Source organism: Aythya fuligula, chromosome 8 (genome assembly GCF_009819795.1).
Source record: "Aythya fuligula isolate bAytFul2 chromosome 8, bAytFul2.pri, whole genome shotgun sequence".
In the NCBI taxonomy this organism is placed as follows: Eukaryota; Metazoa; Chordata; class Aves; order Anseriformes; family Anatidae; genus Aythya; species Aythya fuligula.
In genome coordinates this window covers 3726695-3744210 of record NC_045566.1, presented here as the reverse complement: position 1 = coordinate 3744210, position 17516 = coordinate 3726695, and the positions used below count along the sequence as shown (strand labels likewise).

At 48.2% G+C, this 17516-nt stretch overlaps 2 protein-coding genes across 2 annotated transcripts; both read right to left on the bottom strand.

The window, feature by feature from the left end:
- Positions 1-252: 252 nt before the first annotated feature.
- LOC116491839 (cytochrome P450 2J2-like) lies at positions 253-5622 on the bottom strand. Its single transcript, XM_032192191.1, has 10 exons — positions 5414-5622; positions 4865-5198; positions 4136-4298; positions 3740-3889; positions 3130-3290; positions 2533-2709; positions 2159-2291; positions 1711-1898; positions 1083-1221; positions 253-814 (listed from the first exon to the last, which is right to left on the bottom strand). Exons 2-10 carry the CDS (start codon positions 5051-5053, stop codon positions 639-641), a joined length of 1476 nt encoding a protein of 491 aa, XP_032048082.1. The 5' UTR covers positions 5054-5198; positions 5414-5622; the 3' UTR covers positions 253-638.
- Positions 5623-8284: 2662 nt separating this feature from the next.
- Positions 8285-16470, bottom strand: LOC116491861 (cytochrome P450 2J2-like). The gene is made up of 9 exons (XM_032192220.1): positions 16264-16470; positions 14554-14716; positions 13801-13941; positions 12104-12264; positions 11145-11321; positions 10488-10629; positions 10133-10320; positions 9083-9221; positions 8285-8463 (listed from the first exon to the last, which is right to left on the bottom strand). Exons 1-9 carry the CDS (start codon positions 16468-16470, stop codon positions 8285-8287), a joined length of 1497 nt encoding a protein of 498 aa, XP_032048111.1.
- Positions 16471-17516: the final 1046 nt, after the last annotated feature.

Sequence of the window (17516 nt, the reverse complement as noted above, 5' to 3'; positions counted from 1 at the left end):
CTCTCTGCTAACGGGGAGCAGTGCTGTGGCAGCGTGGGTGCTGTGCAGCTCAGCGTGGCTCCGTGCGGCCACCTCTGCCCCAGCGTCCCCATCCCCCAAAGCGCCAGCAGGACTGGTGTCCCCATACAGTGCTGGGAAGTGCCTGAGCTGCTCTTCTCTTTGCAAAATGCTTTATGACAAAAATGTTTCAAGAAGCATTTATTGATGCACAAGAGAGATGTTAGGTTTTTTTGTTTGTTTGTTTGTTTTGTTTACAAGTTATTTGCCAAAGATAAAGCAAAAAATGTTACCAGTTGCTACCTGTATTAATGTTGTAAAACAAGGGCTAACAGTGAGAACATTGCATTCTCTAAAGCATTGCTAATTTTCTTGCCAAGGTGATCTCTGGCCATCCATCATAAAATGAAGAAATCCCTTAGTCCCTCATTCATTGCACAGCTGTGCTGCAAGCCCAAAAAGTGCCCTGGCAGATCCTGTACTAACTGCCTTTCTGATCTGATACAGACTGCAAGGTCTGTCTGTAAAAAGAAATGATTTTGCGATTGCTTTAAAAGAAAAACCAGCCTCTCCCTGCAGGCAGGAGGTTGGCACCTCGCAGCCAAGCTGCTCCCTCTCCAAGAAGAGTGGCCACGGCTTCCCTACCGCGGCACGGCGCAGATCTTGTAGGGATGGGGTGCCAGCGTTATGCCCAGCCTGAACTGGAGGCTGAGGGTGGTGTCCGGTGGAGCCTGGATGGTGAATTTCTGGAGCAGTGTTGTGAAGAAGAGGAAGAGCTCGGTGCGTGCCAGCAGCTCACCCAGGCAGGCACGTTTCCCTGTGGAGACAGCCACCCACCTTCAGCCTTCACTGCCTGCCGCCTTGTTTTCTCTGCCAAAAAAGCCTCCCCCTGCAGGAGCATCACCCAGCCCGCGCCGCCTTGCCCACGTCACGCTTCAAAGACCAGTTTTGTACCCAAACTGAGCTTCCCAAGGTGCTACAGCATAGGCTGCCCCCAGCCTGGGTGGCTTGCTGTCTCCATTGTGCAGCTGGAAGACCCAGTCCAGTGATTCAGGACAGAAGCACCCAAATCCAGCAAATCTTACCTATAGAAAATGGCATAAATGCCTCCCTTTTCTGGAACTGGCCATCCTTCAGGAAGTGCTCAGGGTTAAAAGTGTTTGGGGTTTCCCACTCCTCCTTGTCAAACATCACAGAGGTTATATTTGGGATCATAACAGTGCCCTGAGAGGAGAAAAAGAAAACCACTTTGCACCTTCTCTGCCACTGCCAACAGGAGGCAGATTTTTATCCTCCCTTCTCCTTCCCATGAAGAGCATCCAGAGTCAAAGCTGTTGTATTTATCTCCCATCACGTGGCTGGAGTTGTGGTTATTATATACCCACAACCTTCTGTCATCTGCAGTGTTTTTGTTTGCTGCAACCACGGGCCGAAGTTCATCTAAACCACAGCACTGTGATAAGGGATCCCTGCCTGAGTGGTGCACGCAGGGGCCCTGCCCCATGGCGTTCAGCCCGGGTGTGCACGATTCACCCTGCTCCAGGACGGTGTTTGGACAGAGAAACCCCCACGGGATTGCTAGGAGTGAGCTCTGCAAGGGGCAGGGATGCTGTGGGTTGGTGCCTCCTGCCTGCGAGCGAGTGGCCCTGCCCCGAAACGTGCCTGGGAGGTGGAGTCTGCTCCTTGCACCTCGGTGCTCAGGAGTGGGGTTACCTTGGGCACAAGGTAGCCGGCCACGACCGTGTCCTTCACTGTCAGCCTGGGCACGTTGAAGGGGATGATGTTGCTTTTCCTCTGCACCTCGTGGATGACAGCGTTGGTGTAGGGCATCTTGTTCCTGTCCTCCAGGGCTGGCTGCCGCGACTGCCCGATCACTGCATCGATCTCAGCCTGCACACGGGCTGTTTGGGAAGAGCAAGGATCAGCCAAGATGTAGCAAAAACATTAAAAAAAACAACATGGGGACAATGTGGGGTGTTTGCCGTGAGGCTCCCTGAAGGACCAGCCCAGGTCAGCCATGGAGCACCAAGGGAGGCCTGGAAAAAACTGTTTTTACCTTGAGTGCAGGGGGATTCCTGTTTTTTTTTCTCTCAAAGAGAGCCTCCCACTGGGCTGTGAGAGCTAAAACCAAGCAAAAGCACTGCCCCGTTGCTAACTGTACCTTGAATTTCGGGATAGATGGCCATGTAGAGTAGAGCCCAGCGGATAGTAGTGGAGGTGGTCTCGGTCCCGGCAAACAGCAGGTCGAGTGTGCATGCCACCAGGTTTTCCTCACGCAAGTTGCTGCCGTTGGGCTTCACAAAAAGGTGTGTTAGTGCTGCACGAACAGCGAGGACTTCCCCGTCCTGCCTGCACCACATCAACCCCAAGGGCTTTGGTAGAAGTCCCAAGCCCCATACAGCCCCATCCCACCGATGGGTCCATCCTAAGCACATCGATGGGCACCCCGGCAGCTCAGGTGAAGAATTTGGGCTCGTTTCTTGTCCCTCCTGACTTCTAATCCCCACTGTAGAAGGGTTTGCTCTGCTTGCTGACCTTGGTCATCTCCTCCAGGTAGCTGTCGATGAAGTCCCTGCTCTCTGAGGGGTTCCAGTCCTCCTTGTGTTTTTCGATCTTCTCAATCACAAATTTTTTCATCAACTTCCAGTTCCTAAAAACGTTTTGGTGGGATCCAGGCAGGAACTGTACTATTGTGGGGAAAAAGTTGTACAGCTTTGGACACAAAAGAAAAAGAGCAAATTGAGTAAAGGGCTGGAAAACCACTTCCATTTTCAAAGCTTGAAAAGCTTGCACTGCCACGCTTGCTACACTGCTGGAGTAGGTGGAAATAACTTAGCTCCGGGAAAGCATTACAAAAAAATTGGTGTCTCTGTTATGAGAGTGCCTGGTGCATTACTCAGTCACAGTGGGGCCTGAAGTTTCACCAAGATGCCTCCAGGGAGCGAAAGGGGCCACACAGCTGTGGGAACCCCCACGGAAAACCTGGTCCCAGAGCAGAGGAGAACATCTGGACTTGGCCTACCCTCTGCGTTCAGGGACAGAAAGGCTGGAGGTTTTGAGGTTGACTCCAGAGAAGCAACCATAGCCTTGCAAAACTGCCTGCTGACTGTGCTGGTGGCAGGAGGGCTGTACCTGGCTCATAAAGGTCCCGTGGAGTCTAACCGTGTCTTCCATCAGCTGAAGCAGATTCTGGAATTTCTCATCGTGGTACTCAAACCGATTGCCGAAGATGATGGAGCAGATGACGTTTGAGACTGCATTATTGATTTTAAAGTGAGGGTCGAAGGGATTCCCTGGAGAAGGAAAAGGGAACAATCAATTCTCTTCCAGTCTCCACAGAAAAGGAGGAGGAAACACAGTCATCAGAGGTAAAATATTCCACGAGTAGAGGTGAAGTGAGTGGCCCCTGGCGGGCACCCTGCTGGCGATCTTTGTTTGGAAAGGAAGGTTGGAAACACCTGCAGAAGAGGAAATGCCATTTGGATAAACTGAAGACATTATAGGCACACGAGATTTTATAAATATTGCAATGGAATAGTAAGCCAAAGGTGGGCTTTGGGCACTACCTCGCTGCCGTCATCAGTTAATTGGAGGGCAAAACGCTCCTGGAACGAAGCTGGGATGCTGGCAGGGCGCTGGCATTGCGTGTGAGCGGAGGTATTTTCAGCAGGCATTAGCATGCACTGAGTCACGGGGGAAATTTTAATGGGCCAGACTGGTTTCTGCGGGACGTGGTCCTCACCCTGCTCCTCCCTGAATGCCTCGGCGAGGAATCTGCACTCCTCCTGTATCCGCTCCTCCAGGCTCCTCTTCCCCAGGCCAAAGTTTCGGAAGGTGGTCAAGGTGAACCTCCTCTGCTGCTTCCACAGGTGCCCGTTGGAGGAGACCAGCCCTGGCAGACACAGCCCACCATGAGCGAAGGCAGGTGCCCTCCCCAGGGGGAAGAAGCGTGAGGGCTCTGCCTTTCCCAAGGAGGAGCAGGACCTCTGCCCCTTCCTCCTGGGGTGCGCCCGTGCCCATGGCTCTGGTTGGCATCAGTGCCAAACCGTGGCACTGTCCCCCAGCCTCCTTCCTGGGCACTTCTTCAGGGTCAGCACCGTGACTGGGGCTCAGACACGTGTCCCCAGTGGTAACTCACCCAAGCTGCTGAAGACCTCTGCACTGATAGGCACTTCAGGGCGATCCAAGAAGTTGTCTCCCTGGGTTACAAGGACTTCCTTGACCAGCTGCAGCCCGCTTACGATTACTGATCTCTGTCTGCCAAGTTCCAGGCTGAAGATGTTCCCGTATTTGTCGATAAGCTGGGAAAAGGGTAATTAAATAAAAGGGGATTCATTCACAAAGAATCTGTCTGTTGGGACAGGGACAGCCCTGGTGTCCTGCAGTGAAGGACAGGCAGATTTGCAATGCAAATAGGGGAAGCTAAGCTTAGGAGAGAAGAGGGAATGGTTGCACAAGCATAGGCTTGATTGCATGTGATCTCTCCTCATTTTTCTGAATCAGTGTTCAGGAGTTGGTGTACATGTGAAATAGACCAAGTAAAACTCTCCAGGTTGCATTTTCCGGGCCTTGCAAGCCTCAGCTGAGTTAAACAGCTCTTGTTTCACCCCCTCCCCAAAGCCTTTTCACTCCTATCTGATGCACCTGCAGCCGCAGTTGGACCCGTGGCATTGTGCCATGCCCTTTATCCATTGTCTGGCTCCTTGTACCTGGGCAAACTTCATCCACGTTGCTGCTGATTGAGAGCCAAGCTCCTGGCCCCCTGGGTGAGCCCTCCGAGTCCTCGTGGGCTGCGGGGCTTCGTTGGGTTGGGTTGGGTTGGGTTTGGTTGGGTTGACCCCCGTGCAATGCTGCAAACACCCCTTACCTTCTGCATCGTGGCTAGAGGGTCTCTCAAGTTCAGAAATTGTGTGTTTCCAACAAAGGGGAAGGCAAAGGGGCTTGGGGGGTAATCCTTGGGCTTTCTCCGCTTCATGTAGTCAGCGACGAGCAGGAAGACGAAGAGGAAGATGAAGAGCACCTGGAAGGAGATGCCATCCCAGACGAGGCGCAGCATTGGTGGTGGCAGCGAGCTCGGCACACGGCAGGGCAGGGAAGGTGTGTGGGTGAAGCGGGGGGCACACAGAGCCGTGCAGTGAGGCCGGGGCTGTCCTGGCCTCCGGGTGGCCTTTGGACTCCTGCTCCCTCAGGTTTCGTGAGGCCTGTTTGATTAAATCCCGTCCTGAGCCAACTCACACATCAACTCTGATCCCATTAAAACTAACCCACAAAACAGCACCTCCTGTTCCCCTCTCTCCTCCCACCTCCCCACCGCTGCCTTACAAAGCCCCAGAGATCAGCCTCCTCCTGCAGAGCACAGAAACGAGTCTTGCAGGGCAGGGATTAAACCCTCCTGGCACTGCCGCCGTGCCCTCACCGTGACGGTCCCGGCCCCTGTCCAAGCACCTCTCGCTGTCCTCGCTCGCGGCAACTGCCTCTCGGGTATGCACAGCCCCAGAGTGATCCGGGTCCAGCTGGGATGTGCGAGATAAGGTTGCACAAACCCTTGACAAGCTTGCTGACTCACAGGGCGAGGGTTCGTCTCCGCGGCGTGGTGAGGGTAGGACGTGAACTCGTCTGCACTCTGAAGCGTCTTCTAGGAATGGTCGCGTCCTGCCCCGGCGGTGACGCTAGCCCTGCTCCCAGCCCGCAGACTTCCCTTCCCACTGCTTTTGCTAATGAGGCCGGGTCCCGTTGCCACCCGAGTGTCTGACCACGCACACACCACGCTTCATTTTCACGTACGTGTTGTGTGTTAGGATGGAGGAGCCAGCTCTGGCTTCTTCACTCCGGGGACATCCGGAGCTGACAGCAACGCAGAGATGGCCAAGTGCCACAGGGGCTACTCCATGTGCAAGGAGGCGAGGCTGCTGCGTGACCTGCACACCTGATGAACTTGGAAAAGCTGAATCGCTGCTCTGCCATGGAGCTTAAAGGGGAAAGGGCCCGTTTTAGGGGAGCACCTCTTTTTACCTCTGGCTTTCAAGCACACTTAGGCATTGGCATGTGGAGATGCACACGTTCCCCTTCACTCACATGAGATGTTCCACTCATAAAATAAACAAGTTCATGCCTCCTGCCTTTATTGCATGGGGTCTTTACAAACTATTTTTTTTCCTTCTTTTTATTTCTTTTTTTTTTTTTTTTTCTTTTTTTCCCCCTTTTATTTTTGCCACTGAATTGGGGGAAAAAATAAAAGCGTGCAACCATTTATTCTCTCCCATGAAGCAGTGTGAGAGTGTGAGTAGAGAAGGAAGCATTATAAGCATTAACGTAACAGGGAAAGGCAAGTTTAAAGTGGAAGGGATCAACATTTGTTTGTGAAGCCAATGCAAACAAAACAAGCTGTACCCACACACCAGAGGTCAGACCTGCACGGGCATGGATAAAAATGGAGAGAAACCAGTGTCCAGTCCTGAGTGGCTCTGAAAACTCCATAGGTGGAAAAAGCCCACAGATTTTTTATTTTTTACTCTATTAGGAAAAAACGAAAAAAAATTAAAAAGGCACCTTAGGCACCTGTAACCGCGAAACATTAATTAAAACTACAGTAAGATTAAAGTAATTGCTTAGAGTCCGGCTGCAAGAGCAGCGGGAGGCGCAGGGCTGAGCAGAGGACTCTCCCATGTGGCCCAGATCTGCCACTGCACAGCGAGGGCTCCGAGCCCAGGGGAAAGGAAACACGAATTAATCCAGCTTTCCTGTGAAATAGCCGGTGTCCTGCAAGTGTGCACGCAGAAAAGTCACTTATGAATGGTCAGAGGGAAAAAAAGAGTGGAAAAGGTCTGTGCTGTGACTATATTGAAAATTAAAGCACATAGGAGACAATATGGGATTTCTAAGTGTTAAAGTCAGGTTGCATAACTGGAAAAATTCCCCACTAGTCATATACTCAGTGGGCTTTTTTCCAGGGAGGCCCCAGTGTGGGCAGGAGCAGGGTCTCTGTCACGGCCCTGTGCCGTGCCCCAGAGCCACCTGCTGAGCTTGGGGCTGCAGAGAGGCCTCTGAGCATGGCCCCAGGCCTTTTCTTCCATGTTGTGTGTTTTACGAGCACAGACCTCTCGGCTGTGAGAAAAATCTCAATAATTTTCTTCAGACAGGATCTTCTGTGAAGCTATTTTATTTGCAATTGCAATGGTGGGCGTCCTGCCAATTAGGAGCACGTTATAGTAACCATGTCATAACCTTTTATTCCCCATTACCCGACACCTGATCACCTCCCCCGTTTCCTCACTGGCAGAGTACTACAGGCTCACAAGCTACTCGACGCTCCTCTATACCATATATGTAGATTTTTTTTGATCGACTCTTTAATTTATCCTTTTTTTTTTTTTTTTTTTCCTCTTTTCTTATGTTTTGAGAACTTGTGATCTTTTTTTTTTTTTTTTTTTTTTTTTTTTTTTTTTTTTTTCTGTTCCCACACTGCTCATCCTGTTTTTCTCAGTCTTTTACCTTATTTTGGAACAGCGAGGCTTTCTACTGTCTACTTATCTACTTAGCATTTCTCTTTGTTATGGCTACACAACTCTCTCTGATCACAGAAAGTTAGTTTTCTGCTGCAAAAACACACTCTACTTCAAAAAACATGTTCTACTGCAAAAACACAACTTAGTTTCTCATACAGGATAAGCCTTTCCTGCTCGTACAATTTCAATATCGTATTTCTGGAGACCTGCTGGAGACGCAGCTCCTTGTGCCATCCTGCTTGGGCTGGTAGGAACTGCTACTACTACCACCTTGTAACATCCTTAAAATTTCTACATATATGGGAGTAAAAAATGCATGTTTCCTCTGCAAGAATGTCTGCTTAGATATGGGCTTTCCATAGGAAAAGCAAGCAGTGTTGTGAGGGTGTTGTGAGGAATGTGCAGTCCCCAGGCCTGAGGCCTCCTGAGGCTCAGGATCTGCTGTGACACCCTGGGTGTCCATAATGGTGTTGGGCAAGAGCCCAGAACTTTCTGGGAGCTGCTAAGGGTGGAGATGAAATCATAGGGCTTTAGAGGTCATGTATTTTATCAAACTAATAGGGGAGGGGGCAGGAGATAAAGGGAAGTGTCCCAAGGACTTTCCTTATCGCAGAGTGTGGCCCTCCTACCCTTGCTACCACTGCCTGCAGGTCAAGCAAGGCCGCTGGGTGCTAGATGTCTGTGACTCGACATGGCAGCCCAAAATCTAAGGGGGTGGTTGGGAAATGGGGCATTTTCCAGTGCGTGAGGAGCCAAAGCAGCAAGGAGGGGGCTCAGGAGCATCAGCAGCGAGGCAGAGCGCAGAGCTGGAAGGGCCTTGGGCAGCGTGTGAGGCTGAGCGTGAAGGCGAAGCTCAGCTTGGCACCGGCTGGCACCTGGAAGGTGAACTTCTGCAGCAGGGCGGTGAAGAAGATGAAGAGCTCGGTCCTGGCCAGCTGCTCCCCTGGACAAGCCCGCTTGCCTGGAAAAGCAGGAAAAAATCTGCACTGCGTGTGGAGCAAGGTTTAAGCATTGTCCTCGATAGCTGCTGCAGCAGCCCCTGGGGAGTTGCATTGTGCAAGGAGATGGGGGCTTGAAGGGGCTGTGGGGCCAGTGGGACATGAGGGAGGGCGATGTCTGGGGTCTGAGGGGCCTGGTTTGGGGTCTCCACTGCCTCCAGGCTCCTCTCGCCTGCACTGGATTGCACGGGCTGCAGGAGCTTTTCTTCCTAGCAAGGTTAGGTGGCAATGTTCACCCACACATCGTACAGAAACCGTCCCCAGAAGTTTCCTGCTCTGCAGACAGCAGTGGCTGTTTGGATGGGCGAAGAGGGGAGACTCGTCAAAAAAAAACAGAGCCCATTTACACAGTTCTTGCAGAAGGAAAAAGCCTTATTTTTCATCCTGCAATAACAGAATTGATTTCCCTTCGGCTCAGAGCAGTCAGTATTAATTGCCAGGGGATTTTCACTGTGGGAAATGCCAGGCATGGGCTGCTATTAGAGGCAGAAAGCTGGACACGGAGCAGTTCCCCCTGCTCTGGCAGGGTGAAAAAAGAAAGTATTGCAAACAGCAAACCCATCTCCCCATCCATCTTACTACCTGCAGAGAAGGGCAGGAAAGCCTCCCGCCTCCTGTACTGGCCGTTCTCCAGGAAATGTTCAGGATTAAAGGTGTCTGGGGTCTCCCACACGTTTTTGTCAAACATTATCGAAGTCAGGCTGGTCATCACCGTGGTGCCCTGCAAGAGGTGGAGGAAGCAGGAGTTTGCATGGAGAAGAAGAGCTGATGTGCTGTCAGACTAGTTTATTATTAGCTTTGCTCTACACACAAAGTAAACTACTAAGCACAGCATGTTTTTCCTAACCAACATGGTTAAATGAGGGTGAAAGCCTGCAGGATTGTTCACTTCTGTGTGCCACGGTCTATCACTGTGCTGTTGATCTGTACCTTGTGCTGCTGTCACTGGTGATGTTAACATAAACAAACTTTAAACCAATAAAATTGTGTTCCCAGAGGAATTGGAAGCAACTTAACCAAATAATTTTTTTTATTGATCCTTTTCACTGTGCTTTTTATTAAAACTGTGTCTGGTTTACCTTCACATCCTCTGTCAGAGAAAGAAAAATATTCCAATCAATGTGCAGCAAAATGCCCAGATTTTTCATTTTTAATTTACCAAGAAACAACTAATCATGTCCATGGAAGACACTCAATCTATCCAAATCTCATATTTGCTTTCATAATGCCAGAACAACGTATACACGTCAATAAGTATTACTTGGCTTTTATCGAGTGCTACTTTTAATAGATTATTTTTAATACTCTGTGGAATTAACAAATCCAAGCTGCTTGCTTTCCTATTTTTCTTGGGCCTCTGCTCATGTAATTCATGGAAGGCATCTTGTATGAAACAAAACTTTGTAAAACTGAAAATTATGACCAACACAAGAGGATCTTACAATTCTCCCCTGTAAGGAGGTGAGACCCATAACAGCCCTACAGTGTCCATCAGGACAGCTCCTGTTTTCTACAGAGCTGAGATGTCTCTGTTAGATCCTGCAGGCTGGTGCCTCCAGGTGAGATTTAGGACTGGGGCCATGAAGACCCCATGCTGGTGGGGCGAGGAGGGGGCTGCTGTCCTGGGCATACTTTGGGCAGGTGGAAGCCAGCCAGGGTGGTGTCGCTGGTGGACATCCTGGGCACCCCCAGCGGCACGATGTTGCCCATCCGCAGCACTTCGCTCAGCACCGCGCTGGTGTAGGGCATGTGCTCCTTGTCCTCCATGGTGGGCTGGCGGCACTGGCCAATCACGGCGTCAATTTCGAGCTGCACTTTCTCTACAGAAACCAAACAAAAAAATACAAAAGATCTATGCTCAGAAAGTTCCCAATAAGAAAGCTGGACCACAGGCCTGTCCAACAAGGTGAACCTGGAAACAACTCCATTTTCTGTTTCAATTATCTGATTTGGGGCTGTATAGTGAAGGACCCATCGGCGGCCCTACCCTGAATGTGGGGGTACGCGGCCATGTAGAGCAGAGCCCAGCGGATGGCAGTCGCCGTCGTCTCCGTCCCAGTCAGGAAGAGGTCCAGGGTGGAGCAGAGCAGGTTTTCCTCGTGGAAATAAGAGCTTGTGTCACCCTTAAACTTGGGTAAAAAGAAGAGAGTGGAAGTCCTTAGTAGGAAGGGGATGCTTTCAAAACCCAAATCCAAAGCCATCTGTCTGTAACTCGAGTCTTTTATTATCCACCACCCTTGGACTTCAAAATTGTTATCCCTTACTGTCTTTAAAGTGTGAGGTTTCCCCCAAAGCCTGCCTCAAAGTCTGCTGTATTGCAACTTTTAAAAGCAGGTAGCATTTCTAAATGTGAAGTTTCACCACAACAAGCACCGTCCTGCGAGTTCTCACAGAAACCTAAACACATTCCCTGAGAAACCTCCTACACCGTGTGACAGAATGAAAAATGGAAGAAGACAAAGTGTAAATACTTCCAAATGAAAAATAAAAATAAAAAAAGTCTGTGCATTTTCAAAATGATCAGACTCCTGCTGCTGCTCAAGTTGGATGTGAACGAGAAGGCCCCTCTAACAAAACTGCCTTGAGTCTTGTCTGCTCGTTTTTGGGGTTAAGCTTTAGGTGGCTTTAGGTATTTCCCTCTCACCTTCTCTATTTCCTTCAGGTAACAGTCAATGTAATCGCCAGACTCAGACTGGTCCAACTCCTCCTTGTGTTTCATGATCACACCCTTCACAAAGTGCTGAAGTTTCTCCCAGTGCCTGAAGATTTTCTGGAAGGGCCCTGGTAGCCATCTCATTATCAAAGGAAAAGCGTTATACAGCTGGCGAGAAATCAGAACAGAAGAGCACTTCTTGGGTTAAAAAGAAAAGCAGGGCATGAAAGCTGAGACGGTACTACAATTTATTAGCTGTGCTCGCTATCAGGAAAAAAATCAGTTTTGCTACAAAGGTCAATATAGTTACACATGCAAGCAAATAGAAACAAGATAAGAATAAGACAAATGTTTACTGCTGATGAAGTTTTCTGACACTGGGTGGCCGATGCTGTCACCTCTTGTGAAGGGCAGGTTGGAGGTGGCTGCTGGGGTCAGAAATGAGTGTCAGAGGGAGCAAGGACTGACCCAGCCCACAGCATACGGCCATGCAGGAGCTATGGCAGCCAGTCCCAGAGCTGCCTACTTGCTTATAAGCCGTGCCTCTGAGTTCTTCTGGTCATAAAATAAAAGTATTTGAGAAGCTGGCTGGGAAAGGGGTGGGGGAGGAGGGAATTTTCACTGAATGCTATGAATATTTTCTCTTCTTTCGGTAGAAACACAGTGACTTTAAGGTTTTTCTGTTGCTTTTCTGTTCTGTCAGGTATAAGGTTGGCTTTACAATCCCACAATCTTTGTTGTCCATGTGCCTCAATAATTTTAACTTGCTTGCCTGCATTCCTGATGGATTTAATGGATTAACCCAGCCTCATGTAAAACAATACCCGTGGTCATTTCCCTTATAGCACGACCTTTTTTACAGGGAAAAACAGATTACTTCAGTACCTTAGAAACTTGTTTCCAAGCACTTACATGGAGCTGAAGTTACAAAAGTGGCAGACTGGCTTTACCTGGCCCCAGAAGCTTCCTATGAGCAGCAGTGTTTCTGCAAGCAAGTGCAGCAATTCCTGGAAGTTATTGTTGTGGTAGTCGAACCGGTTCCCAAAAGTTATGGAACAGATAATGTTTGAAACAGCGCTGTTAATTTTGTAATGAGGGTCAAATGGTTGTCCTGGAGGGAACAAAATGAAAGCCACGGAGCTTGCTTTTAACTCTCAGATAAAACATTCTGTACTCGACCTACAGATGTGAAGCTGGGGTGAGACCTCCCCTGCCTCTCACCAGTGGTGGTGCTGAGGCTTTGCCCCGTGTCTTGGGCTCCCCAACACCCCATCACCCTGCTGAAAGTTGAGCACTGTGTGCCACGGTGCCCTCTCCCTGAGGACATCCCCTTCCCTCGAGCCCAGGCTGTTGGCACACATCGGTGTTAACACAGAGCCGCTGAAGCTGGGTCTGAAAGGTTTCCCAGGGAAAACAAGCAGATGTGGGTTTGTGTGCTCCAATGTGTTTTTGGCGTCCATCTTAAACACCAAGAGAGCCTGGGGCAGGGAGCTCAAGATGGATCACACTGCAGAAATGCCTTTGTGCTGGCCTTCGTGTACCACAAAGTAATGAAACAGGAAAATCCAGAGATGGCTCACGTGGCCCATAGGCTCCTAAAAGAGTGATGTGTGGCCTGATGCTCATCACACCTGCTTTCCTCAGGAGGGCTATCGAGCAGAGGCCATCATCTCCTTGGGCATGTTTAGGCAGCCCAGAGCTGCTTGCCGTGACACAAGAGCCTAATACCAGTAATGAGTCCTGCACAGCCCTGAGCTGCTGTCGATACTGTGGGGAGCATCGCGTTGAAATGCAAGGCACCACACACAGGACTGCTGATCTCTCCACTCCGTGAGAAAGTAATTAAGCTGGGCTGGTGCTCAGATACCGGAGTGATGGACATGATCACTATTTGTCATTACTAATGGGAAGAAAGGCCCAAAACAGCAGCTTAATTAGTTTATTGATTAGGACCGTAAAGGACTATAATCAATTGGCAACATGAAGTATTTGGACTGTTCAGTGCAACAGCAATTAAAATGGAGCAAGTTCAGTATATAATTTCACAATTCCTATTTAGATCTTTCTTGTTTACTATATATAGCTCCATAGAATTAGCTAAACCCCATCTGCTTCTATTTAAAGCTGAAGTGCAGCATCACCCATGTACCAACATACAAATTATTCTTACTAATATCCCTCTGGCAGTTCTTAAAAGCTGGACCATAAAAGAGCAAGGCACATGCTTCATCTGTGCATGATACAAAAGGAAAGCCTGACTAAACAAGTTTTAAAATACTTTGCAAAACCAGGGACTTGCAGAGGTTAACAGAGCCTTTGAGCGTACGTGCTTGCTATCATGAGAGCTGCATTTATACCTTCGCAGGGTAGAGAAAAGGCTTTCTTAGCCACATAAACATGCATACTTTAATAAACACCTAGCATATATTTGCTTAATATTAATAAGGAAGAAATGAAATTGGGGATCTGAGGTTTAGAAGAAGTTCTAAAAGGCACAATGTGGAAGCATAAGATAGAAATTTGTGCTATTGTAGAAATGGCCTGCACGTTTGGAGTCACACCGGGGGAAGAGTTTTACTTCTCTCCCTTCATCTGGCAAAAGGCTAGGTGAAAGGTTTGGGCACGGTGCTGCACGTGGGCTGCCTACCTTTCTCTTCCTCGATCGCCTCCACAAGATATCGGCTCTCCTCTTTCACTTTTTCCTCAAAACTTACAGCAATGCTTTTCAGTGTTGCTGAAGCAAACTTTCTCTGCTGCCTCCATATATGCCCATTTGATGATATGAGCCCTGTGGGTGGAAAAAGCAAGCAAAGATTCTGTGTTGAATATGGGTGGTGGGATTCAGAAATGGCCATTGGTCTTATAAACCCCAGACCAAAGCAAACAAGAACTGCAGACATTGAGAAACCACAGCTTTGCCTGGGAATTAAAATTCAAGACTAATTGGCTTATGCTAAAGATCTAGCTTTATGGATTTGCTACTTTGTCACTTTGCGTGGGAAAAAAAGGTGTAAGCCAAAATACTCTAAGTACTATCACGCTGTTGGCAGAGCTGCAGGCAGGAGCTCCATACCCCGCCTCTGGAGCTATGTGCAGCCTGGGCAGAGAAAGGCAAGGGGAAAACTCTTCAAGTGTGCCCATCACAAGTGGACAGCTTGCTTTTATGTGTCATCTTTCATCCAGGTCAATACGTGATTTTGATCCCAGCGTCATCCCTAAACCCCAGACAAATTCAAATATATACCTGTGAGGTTATTAGACCCACTTCAGCACTTGCCTTCTGTGCACAAACTTTTATTGGCACAGTTACCGAGGGTTGAATTCAGCCTTCTTTCACTCTGATTGTTATCATTGCAAATAGATGAAATGTTTGTGGCAAAATCTCGGAAGCTGTACTTACCAAAGCCTCTAAAAATTTCTTGGAGAAGTGGAATATTTGGCCGATCTGCAAATATTTCAGCCTGGTGGACAAGAGCTTCTCTCACCATCTGGTACCCGCTGACTACCACAAAAGTCAGACTTCCAAACTGCACGCTGAAAATCTTTCCATAGCGAGCGGAGAGCTGAAAGAGAGTTCATTGCCCTCTGAGTGCAAGAAGATGGAGATTTTCAGAACTAGCCTGGAGAAGGCCTGCATCTAACTTTGAATTTAGTTCCACTTGGAGCAATGGGGTGGACCTAAGAAAAATGCAAACCCAAATCTTCTGCAGGTCCCACCCAACATCAACTATTCTGTGAAGGCTGGAGATGGCGTAGGAAATGTTAGTGAGCTGTATGCAGTGCAGGAGGGATGGTTTGCTCATATTCTTTAATAGGTATGAAATGGCTTTCACCCAGTTGTTATTAATTGTAACAAAGGCCTTTTTTGCTTTGTGACTGATGGGCACCTGTTTCTCCTCTCTTCTTCACAATAAGCAACAGCATCCCCTGGGTCTCCAAGCCAAGGCTCTTGCTGCTGAGAGCAGGGCACGACACGTAGTCCTCTTCACCAACTTTGTCTGAAGTAGTGAGGCTTCTTGCTCCAGCTATCACACTTGGAAAGTGGCTCCAACTGCTGATGCTTAGAAAACTTCCTCTAATTTTAAGCCTGAATGCATTTATAGCCAATTTATAGCCATTTTCCTTGCATGGACATTGCTAGCATTATTCTCTCCTCTGCAGTACTTAACTCCCTGATGTATAAGAGCAAAGGACAATTTTGCCCTCTCTTGGGCTCTGCTTTGCCAAGGTCTCAGTCCATGTACTCCTTGGTGTGACTCTGTAAGAGGGACACACACGGTCACCCTGAACTGACATGGTGACTTACGAAATCTGCCTGAGGTCAGATGGTCAGCTCTGTCATTTTATGTGCATAAATTAATGAGATTAATTTTATTAGTGACAACTATGCGTTATTGACCCAATATCCTGAGCATACTGTCTCAGCCTTCCTCAAAGGTTCCCCTGGTGACAGCTATGCTAGTGGGCTGTGAAAATCTGGGGTAGATAGGATGGTGTCAATCTTTTAAGTAAAAGTGAGAGACAAAAAGTCACTAAAAAGATATTTGCAACCAGCATGCCAGAACCTTTTCTCCCACTTTTTCAGACAAGGTACACAGCGTGTATCATTGGCTTTGGTGGGAGTCAAAGCTCTGAAAACCTTTCTAGAGCTATCTCTGCCTCTTCCTGTGGTACAGAAGAAGCCATGGAGAAGGTTAACTCTGGGCCTTAATGTTTATTTCAGATGTAATGGGGCAAATTGTTGGCCTCTGAACAAAGACAACTTTGAGACATGATCTTCATTGTCCAAACAATTAGTTTTTCACATAGCAATTGCCATCCCTCCCCCGGTCTGGCACGGCTCCTCCAAACCCTTCCTGGGCTCAGGCACAAAATGGCCATGGTCCAACGGGAAGAAAGAGGAGGCTTTCCTCTGGTACGAGTTTCTTTTCCGTCAAACCTTCCAACTCCCATGGAAGAGGAGGTGGTGGTAAGGGATAAAACCAAGAATTATTGCTATCATACATGGTTAATATACATCTTGTTCTTCAGGACCTACCTTTGCTTTGCAGGTTAGGTGACAAAAGTCACTGAGGAGGTAAAATATTATCAGTAGGAGAAAAGTCCTTACCTTCTGCATCTCAAGATGGAGGGGCTGCCTTAAGTCCACAATGGTTCCCACAAAAGGAAAGATCTGTGGCCCTGGAGGGAAATTCCTGGGACGTCTCTTTCTCACAAAGTCAGTAATCAAAAGGAATGTGACAAGAATCACCAAGAGCATCCAACTGTTCAGCTTTTCCAACAGAGAAACCAAAATGGGCCAAAGCTGAAGCTCCATGCTTGCTGGTGAACTCACAGGTTTTCATCCCAGGAAGGAACTTGATGTTGGTGTTAGACTTGCTGAAACAGGAATAAGAAAGGACTAGAAGGAAAAATAGCTAGGATGCCTATAGCTGACTGGGACAGGACCCATCATAGGCAGGCTGCTTTTGCATGTATGGCTAGTGCCAGACCACTTGCTAAATAAGTTTAAACATTGGGACCTCCAAAAACAACCCCCAAAACTCCACTGTTTGCCAAACAAAAGCGATCTTTCAAACATTTAGCTTTACATCCGTGTCAAGTCCCTGGTTTTCTTATAGAAGAAAATTTCTCCCTTCTGCCCTTAACAAAGAGCTCCTTTATACAGATACCCAACCAGGATTATAAGCATTACAAACATTTGAGGTTAAGTGAAAGCGGCTTACTTAGCTAATTACATATGGTGGGCGTTGCATAATTTAAAAACTGTAAGGCATCTGAGGTGATGGACAGCCTGCAAGTCGCTGAGGTGCTGATCCTGTTAACTGCTAAGCGCCGTCTGTGAAGGGCTAGATGCCTTCAACGCCCTCCAAAGCCTTCCTGGCTTTGCTGGTGTCGGGTGAAGTTCGGGCAAGGGAAGAACTGCAAGAGCCCAAGGCTCTGCCCAGCCACTTAGATGAGAGCTAAAGGAGCTTAATTTCAGGAGTGAGAACATAGGCTCCTGTGCTTGCCGGCTAAAGGAGAGATTGGAATTTACGTTTTTTTAATCTCCTGGGTTTCCGAAAATCTCCTCTGAGTAAAGCTTCATGCTGTCCAGGAGAAGACTGCAATGGTCTGATGGTGACATCTGTGTCCATGAATCAACCTTGCCAGCTGCCAATATTTTCGCAATATTTTTTAACCTTTTAAGAACTGTACTGTGCGAACAAGCTACATTTGAACTGTTGATGATGATTTTCAAAAAGACTTGCCCAGAAATTATGGTAAGAAGCTTAGCATGGTAAATTTTTATTGTGTTCAGCACTTTTCAGAAAGCTTTGACTTATAAGAAAAAAAAAGAAAAAAAAAAAAAAAAAGCAGATT